Below are 14,861 nucleotides of genomic sequence, written 5' to 3'. Positions count from 1 at the left end.
TCCCCCAGCTCTAGATTGGTCGGCATTGCTGGCCGACCCATTGTCGGGAGCCCTGCGCGTTCTGTTGTTTTGAACCGCACTTACTACAACTATGTTTGGTGTGTTGTTAGCGTGTGTGTGCGCGCGCGCGCATGTGTGTGTGTGTTTGAAGATCTTTAAATAAGATTTTGACTTTTTAAAATGATTTTTTTAACTTTCCAGATAATAACAAAATATACTTAAGATTCAAGTAAAAAAATTTGGTTAAACTATTAAAATTATTTTTGAATCTCTTAAAAACTTCTCTCTTAAATTTATTTTAATTTCTCATGAAACTCTTAATCAATCCTACAATAAAAACAAAATACTTTAAAGTTTCTAGTTTTTGTTTAAAATTTTGATAATCTTTTGAAATCTTCTTAAATATTCTCTTAAAATTAATGTTCTGAGATAAAAACCCATTCTTAATTTTCATATGAATCTAAATGAAAATTTCGTATATAGTTTTATTTTTAATTATTTGAAAACTTTTCAACTTTAGAATTATTTTAAAAATTCTTTCAAAACGTCTAAATATCGTTTAAAACGATTCGACTTTTTCCTACCATTTTTAATAAAACCTTCAAAATTTTGAAAAATATCTGAAAATCTTGCAGATTATTTTTTGCAATTTTGGAAATCCGTTTAAATCTTTTCAAAAATACTTTTAAAATTAATGACGGGTTTTATAAAAAATAGTCCAATTTTTTACTCGGAAATATGAATTTTCAATAAAAATGTACATTTTTAATTCAAGAAAATAGTTTAATCTTTAATGAAATAGTTGAATAAAAATATTTATGTGAAGTTTCCACCAAGAAAAATAATCTTCTACCAAGAAACAAGACTTCTTAATACACGAATTTTTAGCCAAATAATGGAATTTTCAACTAAAAAAAGTGCAAACATAAATAAAATAGTTCAACCTCAAGTTTAAAAATAAATTTTTGAAGAAGAAAAAATCTATTACATTATTACTTACGACTTACAAACCAGTTACATTTTTCAAGGAAGAAATTAATTTTGAACTAAGAAATATACTTAAATATACTGTTTGTGTATCTAACTAAAAAGACGAATATTACACAAATAAAGTCGAAACAATGGGCGAGAAAAAGCAAGCGAGGGGTAACGCCCTGGATGCAATGGCGGGGGTAACCTTAGCAGGTCATAATGCGAGTCGGGCATTTGCCAGATTATATTCTGATGCAGGCTCACATATTATATATTATCACATATTCTCACAGACCGATCCCTATTATCCTCCTAAACTACCCTATATTCAATATTTGGTCCCTATGCGATACCCCATGTGCAATCTCAGGCATTTTTGAGAGCTTTTAATTAAAAATATTTTAGGGAATTTTAAAAGATTCCAAGGAACGATTTTACAGGACCTAAAAGGTTTCAGGATATTTTTAAAGGTTTCACAGCGTTGCATAAGATTTCCGAGGACTTTAATGATTTTAAGGGATTTTGAAACTCTCAAGGTATTTTAATAAATTTCCAAGATTTCAGGAAATATCCCAGATTTCATCAAATTTCGCGGTATTTAATAATATTTTAGTTTATTCTAAAGAATTTATTCAAGAGAAGTGATGTATTTCAGAGAGTTTCTAAGATTGTAAGAGATTTTACATTATTTTTTATAATTCACCCAGAATTTTTATTAATTTATCCTGAATTCTTGTACTTTTTTGGAGTTCTTTTCTTTTTTTTTAATTGAATTGTTTTTTAAAATTTTTTATTCAATTGATCGTGGGGTCAATTGACAAAATGATCAAAGGATTTTAAATATTATAAAGTCTTTTTCTAAATTCCCAGACATTTTCAAGATCTTTAACAAATTAAAAAAGATTTTAAAGGATTTTAAATATTTGAGTGTATTGTGAAATATTCCCAGGCATTTTCAAGAGTTTTAAGAAGTTTTGAGGAATGTCAAATGATATCAAAGGATTCGAAATATTTGAGGAAATCCAAGAGTTTTAATAATTTTAAGGGATTTTAACCAATTTGCATCCGATTTTGAAGAATTTCTGAATATATGAAAGGTTTTTTAAGGATATGTAAGGTCATAGGATATTTAAAAAGATTCCCAGGGATTTTATAAGATTCAAGTTTCATCAGATTTCATGTAATTTCACGGGATTTTATAATATTTTTATAGATTTCAAAGAATTTGGTGACTAGAAGTGAGAGATTTTATGGGGTTTTAAAGATTTCAATAGATTTTCAAATATTTTTTGCAATTCATTTTGAAGTTGCTCTGAATTTTTATTCATTTCTCCTTAATTGGTTCAAATCATTTTGAATTCCTCTAAATTCACTTATTTTACTGAATTCGGTGGGTTTTTAAAAAGTTTTGGTTGAATTCATTTTGTCTATTAAACTCATCTTCAGTTCTTAGGTATCTCATCGAATTCTTTTAAATTCTGTTTAATTTTTCTAAACTCATTTGAAACTTACTCAATTCAAGGAATTTATACATTTTTACATTTTAATTCTGTTGAATTGTTTTGAAGTCTTATGCATTTATCCTGCATTTGTTACCCTTTGAGCGCCAAAAAAGTAAACTTTAGTCCCTATATATTCCTATATTTTATCTCATAGGGACTGTGAGGTTTGTGCAATGTCATTCCAGAATCAGGGTGACGACTTGACCAGGAAACCGGGAAATGACCGTGAATTTATTTTTAAAAAACTGGAAATTTACTTCTCATCGCAGTAAAATTCAAGTTTTTATTATTTAAACAATTTCGGTAATTGAAAAAAATCCCTGTTCCAGCTCAGAATTCGTCGCAATTTGAAAGTTCACTCTTGTATTAGTTTGCAGAGTAGAAGTAGTATTTTAAAGAAGAAATATTTCTGAATTTATAATTCAAAATTTTGTTGCATTGTTCGTTACAAATAAATTCTTTCTTAATTAAAAATTCAACTACTTGGTTAAATGTTAACCCTTTTGTTAAAAATAAATTTTTTGTTTGTTTGCAGCTCGTCATTTTAATTGAAAATTTATCTCTTTGAAAATGTCACTACTTTGTTGAAAATAAATCTTTTTGACTGAAAATTTAACTGTTTGATTTTCGATTGAAAATTCATCTTTTCACGTTCAAAATTCCAAAATTTGGATTAAAGTACGTTTTTTTTAATTGAAATGTCAACTATTTCTTTGTAAATCCACGTATTTTGCTCAAAAATCGATTTTTTGGTAGGAAATGATCTTTTTCTTGAAGTTAATCTTCTTGTTTGAAAATACTTCTTTTCTGTTAAAGTTAAAAATTAAAGTATTTCGGATAAAAAACTATCATTACAGTTGAAAATTCATCCTTTAGGTTGAAAATAAAATTACTTGTTTGAAAGTTAAACTCTTTTGTTAAAAATTCATTTCTTTAATTGATAAGGGAGCTTATTTATTGAAAACCTGTTGTTTCTTTATGAAAAGAAATTTGTTTAACCGAAAATGAAACTATTATTCCACTTGAATATTTCATACATTTAGTTAAAAATTCGTCTGTTTGGTTTGAACATTCATTTTTTGACTAAAAATGTAATTATTCAATTTTTTGTTGAAAATGATATTTTTTGTTGAAAATCTCTTTTCTTTTGTAAAAATTAATTTTCTTAGTTGGAAATTGATGTTTTTGGTAAAAAATTTAATTATTCTAGTTAGTTATCATTTTATTTGAAAATTCATGCTTCTGATTTGAAATTCAACTATTCCAGTCAAATATTTATACTTTTAGTTGAAAATTTATCACTTTATTTGAAAATGTGAGTATATTTTTTAAAGTTATTTTTGTTTGGTTAAAAGTTATCTTTTTTTGTGGTAAGTTATTTTTTTAATTGCAAATTTAACTTATTCCAATTGACTATACCATCGTTTTAGTTGAAAATTCATATTTTTAATTTAAATTTTAATTATTTAAGTTTTGGTTGTTAATTTATCTTTTTCAGTGAAAATTAATGTTTTTCAGTTGAAAATTCATCAGTTAGGTTGAAAATTTGACTATTTTGTTGAAAATCAGTTTTTTCTTTGTTGAAATCTATTTTTTTCAACTGAAAGTTTAACTATTCCATTTTTTGTTGAAAACTTGATATTTTTTAGTGGAAAATTTAAGTATTTGTTCAAAAATTCATTTATTTTGCAATTTTTTGCTCTGTTGTGTTAAAGGATTTTTGGAATGAACGTCATGACTTAAAATCAATGTTTTCGTTTTGCGGCATATGTTAATATGTTCCTTTTGGTTAACCTGGAAAATGGAAAAACTTGACCGGGAATTTTCGAATCGCCATCCTGGGAATAGGTCTTCTAGCTAGACTTTTTGTGGAACATTCATCTTTTTCATATTCACAAGTTAAATGTTTTCTAAAACATTCGACTTTTAGCTATAAAACTGAACTTCTTCATTAACAATTTTGTGCTGTGAGGTCTGATGTCATTTTTACAATAATTTTCATTATACATTTTTACCTAAGAATTCTAAAATATTAAATTCGTTTCAAAAATTATATAATAAAGCAACTATTATTGACTAATCATTATTATTATAAACACTTAAAGTTCAACCAGGTAAAATATCATTTTTTACCGAAAAATGTCCTAATATTTTATATTTAAGTGGCTACCCTGCTCTAATTAATAATTATACAAAAATTGATCAAGAAATTGAAATGATAATGTAAAATTATAAACCTGAAAATATTCTCGACCTAATAAACCCATCTCGAGATTTTTAACAATCAACAGAATTGTTCTTATCGTCAGGTGAAGCGAAAAACGATGGCGACACCCACAACGCCAACCTCCTCCGACGGAAGGCGAAGGCCCATGAGTTTTGTCCGAGCTCTTGAGATGACCGACTCGATGGAGATGGTCGCGACAGCAAACGACTCGAGGTCACAAAGACCAACCACTCCAACCCCGGATCGCGCCAGCGTCTACGACATGAATTACGAGATATCGGTATAGCGCACCCTTTTCATCTTCGCGCCCTTCTACGGAAAAGCGCCGGAGATGGTCCGAGAATCAGCAGACTGTTTCCATATCATGTGCTTCAGTGAGAAAAAGATACAAGGATACGAGATATTCGTCTGAGTCTGGTGCAGGGGGACGAATCGCGTGTGCCAAGGATCCGACGAAGACACGGGACAATTTTATAATTATATCTACCCAGTGACTTCCACCATTTTTACGAAGGGGGTTTTGGAGGCTGCGTTTCAGGAATCGAGGGTTTTTCTGAAGTTTCAATTCGGAAGGTGCAATTTAGGATATTTTCTGATGGCGGTGAAGGACTCCTCCGAGTGCGGGAGCTTCCGATTAAGAGTCAGGGTGTCCAGGGTGAGGATTCTAAGTGGAGAATAAAGTCTGAGGGTTTCGGGCCCCTGGACTTTTGAGAGCAAAGTCAGAGATTTTTGCGTAAGTTCTCGTATTTTTAGTTAAGTTCTTTATTATTATTTTTTTTTTAATTTCAGTACAAAGTGTTTTCTTTCTTGTTTTTGTTGAGGGATTTAGATATTTTTTAAAGTCTCAAACAAAGTTTGGGCAATTACTGAACAGCTTTTCATTTAGTTTGCAATTTTTCATATTTTTAGGTATATGACATTTAACTTATTTATCATTGTCGGCGATGTTGAAATTGTAGGGATTGATATTAGTTTTTTTTTCTTCTTCTGACGACTCTAAAAAAGTTTAGAATCGTTTGGATGTTTTTCGCATTTAACTTTTAGATTTTGACAATTTGATCTAAATTCCTGGTATTGTGTTTGCATTTAATAAAAGGAATTCTTTGTCGAAATAAAAGCATCTTGTCAGTTTTTATTGTAATTGTTTATATTTTTCAAGCATTATGGGATCGAATCAGTTTCAATTCAAGCGAGCGTTGACTTGCTAATAAAATATGTTTTTTTACGTATAAATTAAGGAGACACGTATTTTTTTAATTGACATAGCGCTATTTTTTACGAATATTTACAACATTTTAAGCTAAATGAGGTTTTTACCAATTTTACATTAAAACCCGTGCCGTTTGTGCAAGTTTTTTTTTGGAGATATTAGGGGTTTTCTTGTTTCAGTTTATCCAGTTTTTGCACTCTTTAAAAAAAATGGTAAAATTATTTCGATTTTTTGAAATTGAGAAAGACATGTTCTCAATAATCCCATGTTTTTTCGTGAGAACTTCAGGAATTATTGATACAAATGTAGTATATTTATCATAAATTTATAATCTGGTATTTGGTCATTTTTCGAAAAAGACAAATTATTTTTGAGTTTTTTTTTTAATTCTCGTAATTTTTTAGATTAAATTTTTTTGTTCAGTTATCAGATTTCTTTCGAAACTGATGAGAAAAACGAAGAAAGGATAAAAAATAGTGAAGCTATTTCGATTTTAAAAAAATTGAAACTTGAAATTTTCTCAAGACAGCTACATTTTTTTCAATTTATTTCTTAGGAATGATAGGTAATCGCAATATATAGTTTTATAGTATTTATAGTTCAATATAATAACATTTTTCTTATTTGAAGGAAAAAATAACAGTAAAATACAAATAAATGCGAGAATAATAGTACGAAAAAGCAGAATTTACTTTCGCTAGAAATACATGCAGGTTTAAAATATATGTTAAGTTGACTATATATTACCTATACTTCTGAAATTTTTAACGAAAAAAAAATTGAGCTGTTTTGAGAAAATTTCGTGTTTTAAATTATTCAAAAAATCGAAATAGCTTGATTATTTTTGGTAATTTCATGGATGATTCCATCGGTTTAGAAAGAGTAAAAAAATGACAAAACTGGAACACAAAAAACCGTAAAATGTAAAGAATTTGCAAAAAGGGCAAGATTTTGAGAAGACTATATTATTCCTCAAATTTCATGCAAAAAAAAAGAAAAATCGAAACAACTTTACTAGTGTGAAAGGGTGCAAAAACTTGGATAAACTGAAACACGAGAAAAACATTAATTTAAAAAAATTTTCAAAAATGACACGCCTTTTAAAGTCAAATTTTGCAAAAAAATTAATTTTGTCCTTAGATTTTTTAAATATTCATAAAAAATGTCTCTATGTTAATTTAAAAAATGCGAGTAATCCACAGTGCTACATGATTTGAAATTGATTTGGCCATGGGTACTTGAATTATTTAACCATATATGACTAATTATTTTAATTATTTAAGAAATCTTTGAACTTTCGTAAAAAAATGTTTACATTTAGCATTTTGGGACCTTCAATTCCAAAGATTATGAAGTTCGTTTATTTGAAAACCGATTTTAAATTCTAGCTTTTAGGATCAGAATTTTTATAAACTACATTTTAAATGATTATTTTAAAGTTATAATGAGTTTAATATATTTGTATATGATCTAGAAACTCTTACGCTCTCTATAAAGTATACCGAATTAAAAATTCTCCACATTTCAATCATCGAGAATATTTGAAAAGTTGGAAATTACTAGGCTAGCCATAAGTAAAATGTGTAGATAGCGCTATATAAAATGTTTAAATAATAAGAAAAGAACCCTTTAAAGTCCCTGATTTGTGCTCGTGAAAAATGCATTTATAACGCCTGAAATTCTCAGGACTTTGAGGAGCAACTTTTTGCTGGAGACCCTGAGACTCAAGAATCGGCTGAGCATAGAGGCTGGGTAGCGTCTGACTTACTTGGCAGGAACTGAACAGTTTTTTTATTACATTAAGGTCAGTTTAGATTTTTATACAGTGTCAAAAAAGAACGCGACTTGCTTTTAAAGGCGCGCGAAAGCCAATCAATCACACATTTCCAGTACGATTCGACGAATAAGTGGACCCTGGGGATTTTCGAATTATCCTTCCCAATTGAAAAATATCTGTGTCCAGTAATGAGAGTTACTTAATCGACTTAAGTCATCGTCAGGATAGAATAACAAATTTTGTGTAAAATAATCGTGAACTGTGTAGTAAGATTTTTAATATACGAATATTTAATGAGATATTTATACGTAAATGATGTAAGCATAAGACTATGGAGTTTGCCTGTTTCTTACACATGATTTTATCATCAATGTGCCCATGAACGTTGATCTTTTTACGGTTAATTCGATTTATTGTTTCGATGAATTGTAAAATGAATATTAACGGCCGAATGTTGAGGTGTGAAAGTGACCGCGAAATGAGTGAATGCGGTGATTTAATTGATTATCGAGAGTCGATAAGAGACACTTGAGTTTTTGTTATAAAAATGGAACCTCTTGTAATATATATATACATTGCATAAATCAGTCGCTATGTACTTCCCTTTGTACTCATCCCATTTCTCGCCACTTGCGATACCAAATTTAGACATCAATAGGTTGCATTCTTATTTTTTGGTCTTTGTTTATTTTATTTATTATTTCACTTTTAATTGAAGCGCGCGTGCATCACATTTTAAATACTCGAAGGAATCCAAGGGTCGATGAAATAGTGCATATCGAATATGAACTTTGCTTTAATGGCATTCTCAGTCTGACCAAATCCTTACTCTTACGATAACGAATCGTGCCAAACAGATATTTTTCAAATATCTCACGCATCCTGCCCATCTTTCAGCACCGAAAACAACGGTACAATCTTAAGAAACGGTCATGATAAAATGTACAAGATGCGTCCTATGTTTAGTGTTTGTAATTTGATGTACTTGTACATACTACTCGTTATAGTTATTTCAATGTACATACGTATATATTTCGGTACTTACGGTATCATCACTATTCTATAAAAATAAATACTCTAAATGAAGATTTTGTCTTTTCTGATATTCTGCACTCAATATTTTTGTTGGAATTTTAGGGAAAATGTTGAAAAGAGGTGAGAATCAATTGCAGTCATCATAGGCCGGTCCTTATAGCCCCTATTTTCTACCCTATATTCAGTTAAGGTCACTTTTTTTAATGAGAAGACCACATTAGTCCAGAAGCGGTAGAGCGCCTTTTTTATAGGGGGGGGGGGGCATAGACTTATAATATTGAGCGGTACAATTTGGACCTTGCATAATGACATTATACTATGTAAAAGTTGAACGTAAATATAAAATAATAAATACAGGTATAAAATTTATATTGACAACGGTTTCACAATGATTTCAATGATTACCAAAAGATTTCACAGATTTCGGATAGATTACAAAAATTTATTATTTCACAAATATTTCACAACGATTTTAATAATTTCATAAATATCACCGTATATTTCGAAAATATTTTTAAAACTTCGCAAAGATTTCAGATAGATTTGAAATATTTCACAAAGATTTCAGATATATTTCAAATATTTCAATGGTTTCACAAATATTTCGAATATTTGAAATATTGCGTAAAGATTTTTAAAGAGTCCGCAAAGGTTTAAAAGATTTCAATGATTTCGCAAATCTTGCGGACAGATTGTAAAAATTTCACAAATAATTCTATTATTTCAAAAATATTTCACAAACATTTAAGTAATTTTACAAATATTTTACAAAGATTTCTAAACATTTGCCAAATTGCAATGCTTTCCCGAAGATTTCACGAAGATTTCAAATATTTTGCAAAGATTTCGGATAGATTTAAAAGATTTCACAACTACTTCTATTATTTTACAAATAATTCTATTCTTCCTTAAAGATTTCAGATAGGTTTCAAAGATTGAACAAAAATGTTTAATATTCCGCAAAATCTTCAGATAAATTTAGAATATGGCACAATAATTTTCCAATAATTTCACAAATATTACCAAATATTTTAAAAAAAGATCAGAAAGATTTCAATTATTTCACAAATATTTCAGATATATTACAAAGAGATAAAGATTTCAAAGATTGCGGATAGGTTTAAAAGATTTCAATAATTTCCTAAAGATATAAAAAAGATTTAAATAATTTCACAAATATTACCAAATATTTCAAATATTTCGGAAAGATTTGACTAAGGCTGCAATGATATCTCAAAGAAATCAAGATTATCAATACTACGCAAAGATGTTGGATGGATTTAAAAGATTTCAGAAATACTTCTATTATTTCACAAAGATCCCAGATAGATTTTAAAGATTGAACAAAGCATGAGAGAATTGAAAGATTTAATTTTCCGACGATCCGATGAATTTAACTATTTTATTTCAGAGGGGGGGGGGGGGTCAATGCTTTGCCCCTCCCTGGTAGATTTCTAGGGCTCCGCCACCTCTGTATTAGTCACTTTTCTTTCAATAAATTAACTCATGGATTAATCACTATTCAATCCAGTTCTATACCTATTTTTGAGTTACATTAAATTCTTTTTGAAAAATGCAGGGTACTATCAAAGATTCCGAGAAATATTTAGTTAATTTCAGCAATTTGAAATATTAATAAATCTGAAATATTTTAGAAAATTTTAAAAAGTTCCAAGGAATTATTAATTAATATCATTAATTTGAAAGAATTACAAAGCGTTTTGAAATATTTTAGGGTAAAGAATTTGTTTAGAATTTCGGAAGATATGGAACTATTGTATAGGTCCTAGGTTTTATGATAATTAAAAAAATTTTCACGGGATTTTATCAGATTTTCGAGAATTTCAATGTTTTTAAGTCTATTTTCAGGATTTTTTTTTGTAACGTTTTCCACGATTTCAGGAAATATCATAGAATTTCACTAGATATTATAATATTTTATTGGTTTTTAAAGAATCTATTAAAAGAAAAGATATTTTGTAGTGTTTTAAAGATTTGAATTTATTTTTTGGAATTCACCTAGAATTTGACTTAGTTCAATTAATTGTTTACAGTTTCTATTTTATTAGTCAGGAAGATCATTTGATAAAATGATTCAAAGATTTGAAATATTTTAAGGCATTTTTTAAATAGCTTAGCATTTTCAAAAGCTTTACAAAATTCAAAAGGATTTAAAAGAATTTGAAATATTTTAGGCGATTTTAGAATATTACAAAGAATTTGTTATATTTTTAGTAATTTTAATGGTATTTCAGAGGATTTGCAAAATTTTGAGGGCATTGTCAAATATTTATAGACATTTTTAAGGACTTTAAACAGATTCAAGGGATTTCAAAAGAAATCAAAGGATTTGAAATATTTTAGAAAATTTAAAAAGATTCTCAGATTTTTTAAATTTATTTTAATATTTGAAGGGATTTCAAAGACTTTGAATTATTTTAGGGTATTTTAGAAGATTCCAAGACATTTTCAATTGATTTACCAAAATCTCCATGCGTTTCTAAAAAATCTAACGTTTTTTAAGACAATGAAGAATTTTACAGGACCTATAAGGTTTTAAGTTATTTTGAAAGATTCTAAGTGATTTTGTAAGGATTTAATTGATTTTAAGGGATTTCCAAACTTCAGAACGCATTTTTATACATTTTTCAGTATTTCTGAAAATTATCAAACTTCATAGAATTTCACAGGATAATATTTTTATGGATTTAAAATAACTTACAAGAAGTGAGAGATTTCTTGGAGATGCAAATATTTAAAGAAATTTTCAAATATTATTCTAAATTCATTTGCAATTCACGCTAAATTGTTTTATTAGTTTATCGTGAATTCTTTCAAAATTCACTCAATTCTAATTATTTTAATTGATTTTTTAAAAGTTTTAGTTTAATTCATCTTGAAATCTTCAAACTCACCTTAATTTCGGAGGCATTTTATCATATTCTTCTAAATTCTGTTTAATTTTTCTAAACTAATTTCGAAATCACTCAATTTAATGATTTTTTTCATATTTTTGAAGTGTTTTGAATTAACTTGATTTTTAAAAAATGCAGGTTTGTTTTTTTATAAGTTTCATCGATTTCTTCATTGTTTACCTTAAATTCCTCTAAACTTACTCAGGTTTTACTGAAATCAAAGGTATTTTTTCGATTTTTGAAATTATTTTCAATTCATTTGAATTCTTTTGAAATGTTTTCTTGCCATTAGTCACTTTTTCGGTTATAAATTAGTAGTTTTTCAAAAATTTAAAGAATTTAAAATTATTTTTTGCAATTCACCCTGAATTCTTTTAAATTCTTTGTAATTGTCTTGAATTTTCTAATTCACTTTAATTCTTCTAAATTTACTCAATTTTACTTAATTTAACCTTGAATTCTCCGGCTTTTTATAAAATTCTTTTGAATTCCATTGCATCTTTCTAACTTCATTTCAAAGCTACTAAATTTAATGAAAAATTTTCATATTTTTAAACTGTTTTTAATTCATTTATTTTTTATTTGTTTCGCCTTGAATTTTTATTACTTTCATCAAATAATTCTTTTCGTATGCCTCAATTTTCTCTAAACTCATGTAAATATTGTGGAAATCAATAGTATTTTTTTATTGAAAAAATATGTCCTATACATTTGAATTCTTTTGAAGCCTAATGAATTTATATTGAATTTGTTACCCTGGAAGTGCGAAAAAGGTATCTTATTAGTGTGGAAAAAAGTAACCTTTTGGTCCTTATATTTTATCCCATAGGGACTGTGAAGCCTTAGAGAACCTATTCACCTTTTCACTTTTGTCACTTATTTCACCTACTTTAAAAAATGTTAACCATTTTTTGTTGAAAAACTAAAATTTTATTCAAAATTGCAATTAACAGTGTTTTGGTGTTAATTTTTGAATGCTGAAATCAAATGCAATTTTTTGAGATCTTGAGAAAGCCGGAAAATGACCATTTATTTTCTGGTCGGGAATTTTTTTAATTCTCATAGTTTTATTAGAAGAACCTATTCAATCAGGACATAAAGCGGGAAGTCTTACTACTTTATTCACTTCTAATTTTAAATTGTTTGAAATTCAACCATTTTTGTTTGAACCCTTTTATAGATTTATCACATTTTTGTAAATTCAATAATCAAGAATTCAAGTAATAAAATTTGGACAGTTTAAAATTGAAAATCTTGATTGAATGATTCAAAATTTCTTGGTATTAAATTGAAATGTCTAACTGTTGGAAAAGTTATAAATTAAAGCCTTTTAATACTTTAATAACTATTATTTAAAAATGTCGAACATCGAAAAATTGCAGATTAAAATGGCTACTTTATAAATTACTTTATAAATTGTACAATTTGAAACTACAGTAGCAAGTAAAATTGATTAATTATTAAATCTTTCAACATGGTATAATAAAATTTCATTTCAAATTTAAACTTGCAAGGAACAATTACAAATTTTCAAAATATGGAATTTAAATTGATCAAAACTGCACAGTTCGCAACTGGAAGTCTTGATATAGTAAATAATTAAATCCAAAGCGTTAAAAATTAATTAGTTTTAGATTAAAAATTTATAAATGAGTACAATTTCCAACTGAAAGCCTTAAAAGTTATTTATAAATGAGTCTATGTCAATTTTTTTCGGTTTCAAGACCTCGAAATAAAAACTGTTGAATTTTGATGACCTCTATTTTTTAATTATACTTATATGTAGCATTTTTTTAAAACCCTTAATATGAGTTTAGAGATATCAGTTAATATAAAATTATGTGCCAAAACCCGTGAAGTTTCCCATTGATTTAACGTGGAAAAAACACCTTCTTGCATGTTTACTTTACTTATACAACATTTTTTCGGTCACCTATTTTCGAACAAAATTTACCCATTCACCTTTATTAACTCTAGTAGGTACTTTGATGACTGCAATATTGTTTTGAAGTTCAGAAGTCTTAGATTTTCCTAAACTTCTGTTGATTGCCTGTAGATTAGAAACCTAACAAATCCAAATGTGTTTCATGTATTATAGTAAGATATTTTCAATTAATTATAATATATTTTAGATGCATTACAGGTATACCATGATATTTTCGTTGTATCATAGTATGGGGTTTTTGTTGTATTATAGTATGATATTTTTCATGTATTATTGTATGATATTTTAAAAATGGTATCAATTTTCGGGGCGACTGAAACATCTTGAAAAATAAAATTGCCGACACTGTAAAATTCACGAATTGGAAAATTCCCGTAATATAAAAATCCCAAATTGAAAAATATCCGAATAATAAAGTTCGCAAACTGTTTACAATATTTCCGAATTTTAAAATTCCCAAATAACAATTTTACCAGAAGTTTAGAATGTTACAAAATTTGAAAATTTCCGAATAATAAATTTCCCGAAAGAAAATTGTCAAATTATAAAATATCCGAACGAAAAAAAAACCCAAATTTAAACAAAAAAAGAAATGTTTTTCCTAAGTATTATTTATTTAACTAAAATGCAATATTTATATTAAAGAAATTGTCCTTAATGTTCAAAGTTTTTAAACATTATTTTTTTATTTTAAAATAACCTTAATTGAACCAAATATATTGCTAGGTAAAAAATTTTGTTTGAAAATGTGCATAGAATTTTTTTAATTTACAAAAAGCATTCTCGAAAATCAAATTTCTTATTTTGGAAAAATCCAGAAAGAAATTTCCATATAAATCAGTGATAAATTGTTTCCGAAAAGTTTGTTCAGGAAATGTTATTACGTTAGGAGAAAATTTAGGGAGAATTTTTTTTCGTTTGAGACGTTTTAATTGTTTAAATTCGTAAATTTTATAATTAAGTATTTTTGTAGTTCGGATATTTTATAATTCGGCAATTTTCTGTTGGGAATTTTCGAATTGGGTAATATTTTTAAATGTTCGGGAACTTTCCAATTCGGAATTTTCATATTTTGGTAATTTTATAATTTCGGCAATTTTGTTATTCGAGAATTTTCCAATTCGGGAATTTCACAGTTTCGAACATGTCTTTTTTTTGGAATTTTACAGTCGTCCCCATTTATCGATTTAATACTGGTAACATTTTCATCTGAATGTAATAGATAGTCAAATTTCAGGTGCTTGACAAGATCGAAATATTTCATTTCGGTTTGATTGA

General features: G+C 27.5%; 1 protein-coding gene across 4 annotated transcripts in view; it reads left to right on the top strand.

Annotated features, from left to right (window-relative positions):
* LOC117174219 (palmitoyltransferase ZDHHC5) overlaps window positions 1–8,272 on the top strand; it is a 43,262-nt gene extending 34,990 nt beyond the window's left edge. For 3 of the 4 annotated variants that reach the window (XR_004467278.1, XR_004467277.1, XR_004467276.1), the window contains exons 10-11: window positions 4,784–5,434; window positions 7,598–8,272. Coding sequence is in view for 1 of the 4 variants with exons in the window: in XM_033363090.1 (XP_033218981.1) it covers window positions 4,784–4,987 (204 nt within the window). In the remaining 3 variants the exon portion in view is untranslated. Of the gene's footprint in view, window positions 1–4,783 lie in introns of all 4 variants that reach the window. The other variant, XM_033363090.1, reaches the window with a different exon arrangement.
* The last annotated feature ends 6,589 nt before the right edge of the window (window positions 8,273–14,861 follow it).

Source organism: Belonocnema kinseyi, chromosome 6 (genome assembly GCF_010883055.1).
Source record: "Belonocnema kinseyi isolate 2016_QV_RU_SX_M_011 chromosome 6, B_treatae_v1, whole genome shotgun sequence".
NCBI lineage: Eukaryota > Metazoa > Arthropoda > Insecta > Hymenoptera > Cynipidae > Belonocnema > Belonocnema kinseyi.
The sequence above is the reverse complement of the archived record's forward strand: the minus strand, read 5'-3'. Positions and strand labels throughout refer to the sequence as shown.